Here is a 6,000-nt window from a genome sequence, read left to right on the forward strand (position 1 = left end):
AATGCATACACTCAGTGATGAATTATGCGAGTCCTGCATGGGCTCCTAATCTCAGTGAGACACACCACAACACCCTTCAAATCATACAAAACAAAGCCCTAAAAACAATTACAGGCTGCACAAATACAACACCTACAGACCATTTACACCATGAAACAAAAGTCCTCAAAGTCAAGGACCACCTCGACATGAGAGGCACACAAACACTTGCTGCAGCCACCACAAACACATCACACCCACTACACTACATAGCAGAACACCCACACACACCAAGAAACATTAAAACTACACCCAAAGACCTTTATTACGCACAGATACTCTCTTCTCTTCCTCCACAACCACCAAATACCAGCCTCCGGAAACATATTCATAATCATATCACTCACCGCTCCATTAACACACTGAAAGACAACACACTGCTGCATGCCAGACCCCCTGATATCCACCCTTCTGAATCCTCTCTCCCACGAAAGGACAGAGTCCACTTGGCCAGACTGCGATGCGGTCACCACCCAGCACTTCTAAGCTACCAGAAGAGGCTGGACGACCGTGTTGTGAACAGCTGCCCAGGATGTAACACTTCACCCCATACCATACAACACATAATGGAAGACTGCATTATACACAATCATGCACGCAAACAACACAACATACACTCTATAAAGGATTTGTGGGAAAACCCAGTTTCGGCTGTGGCCTTCCTTGGGGAGACGGGACTGCTCGGACAGACAGTCTAGGGAACGACAACAACAACAACAACCTTCTCCCTTCCTTGTTCAACAATTATTCCCCTCTTTCTTAAAGCCCCTTTCACCCCATCAATCCATCTCATCCTCACAAGTTCACTCTATCCACCTCTGCTTTCCACAGCCCTTTTACTAATCTTTCTTCATTCATTCTTTCCACGTGTCCAGTCCATCCCAGTAATCTTTTGTCTGCTCTTTTCCCACCCCCACTCTCCTCACTTCATTTCTCACTCCAATCAACCTTGTTACCCTTACCATACTTCTCAGACACTTCATCTTAACACATTTACAATTATCCATTCTGCCTCTCTTAAATTCCAAATCTCTGCCCCATATAAAGTCAGACACAATCACCCCTTCATAATCTTCTCTTTGCAATCATTTCCAGATGCCTATTTCTCAAGACACTTTTCAATCCCCCAAGACATTTACTTGCTTCTTTCACTCTACAGTTTACCTCCACTCCCACTTCTCTATTTCTTGCTAGTGCAACCCCAAATACTTAAACTATCCACCTCTTCCAGCCTCTCTCCTTTAATATTTATTTCCAACTTGCTGCCATCCTCACCCCTCATACATCTCATCACCTTTTACCTTTATATATCTTCAACTTTCTATCACAATGGTGAGTGCAACATAACTGGCATCATAGTTGGGTAAACATGGTAGGTTCAGTTAAAATGATCAATCTCTTACTTTGCAACTTGAAACAAAGCAGCCCCATTCAAAAACAAAGAATTGTGCTCAAGACAATTGTTTGATAATTATTGTTAAGTGATCACACCAAGCAAAATGTATACCTTTAACCACTTCACTACGGGCCAAAATCTCGCGGGCAGCATTAGCTGCCAGACATATGAAGTTTCGTAATAATACTCGCATCATATAAAATAGTCACCGCTTATATCGATCGTTCTCTCTTTCACCCGTGAATTTTTATAACCATAGAAAATGTGATGAAGACAGTTTAGAAAGTATGTCATTATGCAGGGGCAACTATAATAAATATAATCGAGCGCCGATATGGCAGCCTCGCGTATCCACTTGCTCCTCATGCCGCCTACGTAGGCGGCACCGTATGGAAGGGGTTAACATTCCTTGATCAACCCTATCTACCAATTCTTTCCATCCTTACTCTCCACTTAACCTCCATGTTTTTCATTCAATCGATCCTTATAATCCCCACCATACTACTGAAACACCTCATCTTCAAATTTCAAGTTTCTGCATGCTCCAGACATTTACTTGCTTCCTTTACTGTATAATTCACCTCCACTCCTCTATTCCCGCCTCATATGACCCCAAATATGTAAATCTCTCTGCATCCTCCAGCCTCTCACCCTTTAAACTTCCCTCCAGCACACAACCTTATTTTTGCCCACATTTACATCTTTTTCCTCCCACATACCCACCCAGACTCATTGACGCTTGGCCTTCAAACCAAAAATTCCATAAATCAATCAATCAATCAATCCAGACTCGTTAACCAATTGCCTCATTCTATCCTCTGACTTGGTTATAAGCACACAGCCCATTGCAAACAACAACTGGTTCATCCATTTCCCTTCACTTTCACTCACCAACTCCAAATCCCTGCATAGCACCCTCACATTTACCCCGCACCATCCCTTACATACATGTATTACAACCGTGGTGACATTACACACCAATGGCACAGCCCCACATAGTTTATATAGAGTCAGGAGTGAAAGATGAAAATCAGTTCAAAGAAATGTAAAATTTTAGAAATAGCCCAAAGCAAGAGGATTGTCATGGGCTACCATGAGAGGGGAAATAATCATGAAAGCAAAAGAGGGAAAGGATCTTGTAGTCTTAATTAGGAATGATCTGTTGCTGGAAAAACATAAAATGTTAATGAATATAAGAATGGTGTCATTATATTGAAGATATGAGGAGAAAGTAATTGAAAATCTGATCCACTTCAGATTGGAATATGTAGTAGTTGTGTTGTGACCATATTAGATATTTGAGAAAAGTTGAGAGAATACAAGGGTGGCAACAAGAATTATCCCTATCCTGGCTGATAAAACAGATTAGGAGAGATTATATAAAATGTGATTGCCAATATCAGAAGAGTGAGGAGAAAGGGATTTGATAATTATTTAGAATGGTATAGGAAGCATAGTTTTCTTTTTTTGTGCATATATAGTTTTCTTCTTTGGTGTATAAATTTGTGGAACAGATTAGAAGAAATAGTTCAGGTGGATACCATAGAATTAAATGATAGAGGTGGGATCGCATGAGCATAGCTAACCCTGTATATATACAGGGTTGGAGCTATGCTCATGTATATTACAATTAGGTAAATACTCCTTTAGTTTCCTATCCAGGTGTTTATTTCTCCAACAATAGGACCCATGGTCCTTTATTGTGGTATACATACATCTAATAACACTTACAGTTTTTATTAAAGTTTAACTCTGACTTTACAGTTTAACTCTAGCTTTACAGTTTCACTTAAATAGAATTAGTTTTTCATCAGGAAGTTGGAAGATAACTGGGAGGTGATCCGTAATGAAGGTGTTGCACTGCTAGGAGAGAGGCCTGCTGATGGTTTCCAACCAGAGTCAGAGAATTTGCAGTCCAAAGGAAACTGGCAACAGTATGAATTGTTTGCAAGAGGCAAAAAGTCATCTGTTAACTGTATTAAGGCTCCTGCCACCTGTCGATTAATTGAAAACTTCAGACCTGCAGCAGGTTGCAAGCGTGGACAGGTATGTCAGAGATTAAGTACTTAATGCTTGAGTAGACAGATTTTCTGTTTATTTGTAAAAAATTATCCTTAAACTGGATTAAAAGAACATCATAGATTTGTGTTGATTCTTTGGTTTTTCATGAATAAATAGAATATATACAGACATATATATATATATATATATATATAATTTTTTTTTTTTTCCCATTCAGGTGAAGTTCAGTGTGATGTCACCAGGTACTCATGTATGGGCACACACAGGACCTACTAATTGCCGCCTTCGAGCCCATCTTGGTCTTGTGGTTCCTGAAGGACCAAAATTAAGGATTGGTTCAGAAGAACTCAAGTGGAAGGAAGGACAAGTGCTAATATTTGATGATAGCTGGGAACATGAAGTTTGGCACACAGGAGACACAATGCGGCTCATCCTGATAGTTGATGTGTGGCATCCTGAATTAACAGAGAAAGAGAGAATGACCTTGAGTGCTATTTAGGTTTCCTGAATTTGTAGTCTTTATTTGTTATGTCAACCCATATTAATCTAGTGTTGCCAGTACTTACACTAAAGTCTTTGTTCCTTTATCAACCACTGTATTTATACATGATCAGAATTGCTTTGAAGTTTTAGAATATATCGGACTTTAGCCATACTCTTAGGAATGTGAACACTAGCTTGTTGGAACTTTTCATTATGTGCTGTGTTAGAAAGCTAAGCCACATGTTCATTTTGGTGTTGGTATTAAGTCAAAGCATTATGACTTAATTTGATTTTTATATTTATCCAGCCTGGTTCTAGTTATTTTGGTAATGCTTCATTTTAATTTCAACAGAATAGGTGGTACCCATTTGAGGACTAGTCAGGATTGATATTGGAGAATGAAGTCTCCAATAAGTGCCTTACCAATGCTCATATGCTCAAGGAACAATTTATACCATGATATGTTTTTTTGTTTGGTAATATGTGATCAAGTTTAGAATGATTATTTGCTAGGTGATGTGTCTCTCCAAGTAACTTAGCCTTGTCAATGATTGTGTCATCAAACATCTGCCCGTGCCAACACAATCAGCTGCATGTTTGTTGAGCAATTCCACATCCATTTACAAGGTAGTTCTATATTGTTGCATCATTCTCCAAAGTTGTATTTTCTAGATCATCATCATCATCTTTTGTAGAGTTTTCCAGTCAATAAAAAGAAAGGGAAGTTACAGTGTTGTTTATATATCATTGTTTTTTTATATGTTTGGTGTGAATAACAATGGTGGTAACAGATGAAACAATGTATTTTGCTCTTTCTGTAGACATCATATACCAAAATATTTCTTCCCATTTATAAGGGAGACAGCCAGCCAAGGCATGCACCCACCCTCCATCCATTTGTTTTCCCTTTTATCTTAGCTTTTTGTGGATAAAGGGATAAAGGGCAATCCCTGTCCACTGTCTTCAGTCAGAAGTGATGCAGCAAGACACACCACACCCGCAGCAGGGCTTGAGAGCTGAAGCTGAATTACCCACACTGCTTCATTTACATTATATCCCTCCCTCTTCATCCACTCACAAGGAATTAAAGAGCACAATGAGAAATTTCTTTAGGCTGTTTCAATTTATCATCTATTCACAATGATTCTTCACTCTCAACTATCTCTTGTCTTCTCTCTGGCACAGTCTAGAGACCAGGTGCTGTCTCCTTAGGGCCATACCCTACAGGAGGGAGTGGGGAAGATGTGTCTGTGGAACACACCAGGTGACCTTTTCTTGTATGTGACCCTCTGATGCCCTACATTGCTCCAGTGGTGGAGTCACAGGCAGGCTGGATACAGCAGTGCCTATATTGAAGCTAAATGGCCAGACCCTTCCATTGGAAAGAAACAAAAAAATTCTTGATCCAATATTTGATACATATGACATTCATCCCACATGTCAATGACCTGACAGTGAGGATCAACAAGAAAACAAACCTTGTGCATTTACCTAGTTGTAAAAGAGGTGTGGAAGGCAGATGTGGAGGGAGTGAACATGAGGGGGCGACCTAGGATGAGATGGATGGATGGGGTAAAAGGGGCTTTGGGGAAGAGGGGAATGTCTGTTGAGGAAGGACGGGAGAGGACAGAAGACGGGTGAATGGAAAATGGTTGTATATGGGTGATGTTATGCATGAGGTGGAATGGGTGGGGGTGAGGTAGTATGTGTGAGAAAAATTTGACACAGCCTGAAGGGATTTCTCCCCATCTCCTTTTCTGCATTGGGGGGGGGGGATTTAATGGAGTAGCCTAGCTGTGGATGTGCTGTGTCATGCGACACTGCTTCTGATCCAGGGCAGTGGACAAGATGCAGGGATGACCCATCATCCAGGAGGTGCCTAGATAAGAGGGAGGGGAGTGGAGTGTATTAGGGATGGAATGGGTGGGAATGGTTTTTATGCCTTTGTTTTTTGGCTACCTCCCTTGTAAGGGAGAAAATGTCTTTGGTATATGTATGTATTTTGCAGAAGAGTTATGCTTGTAGTGACCTGCAGTTGTATCTTTCTGCATCCAGTTCTT

The 6,000-nt window shown here is 40.5% G+C and overlaps 1 protein-coding gene across 11 annotated transcripts in view; it reads left to right on the forward strand.

The window, feature by feature from the left end:
* Positions 1–4,668, forward strand: part of LOC143026605 (uncharacterized) — a 111,457-nt gene extending 106,789 nt beyond the window's left edge. For 9 of the 11 annotated variants that reach the window (XM_076187292.1, XM_076187289.1, XM_076187290.1 and 6 more), the window contains 2 exons: positions 3,250–3,481; positions 3,675–4,668. In XM_076187292.1, the coding sequence (XP_076043407.1) occupies positions 3,250–3,481; positions 3,675–3,956 (514 nt within the window). In that variant the 3' untranslated portion in view covers positions 3,957–4,668. Of the gene's footprint in view, positions 1–3,238; positions 3,482–3,674 lie in introns of all 11 variants that reach the window. The other 2 variants (XR_012966510.1, XR_012966511.1) reach the window with 2 other exon arrangements.
* Positions 4,669–6,000: the final 1,332 nt, after the last annotated feature.

Source organism: Oratosquilla oratoria, chromosome 6 (assembly GCF_046742065.1).
Source record: "Oratosquilla oratoria isolate Oo_2021 chromosome 6, ASM4674206v1, whole genome shotgun sequence".
NCBI lineage: Eukaryota > Metazoa > Arthropoda > Malacostraca > Stomatopoda > Squillidae > Oratosquilla > Oratosquilla oratoria.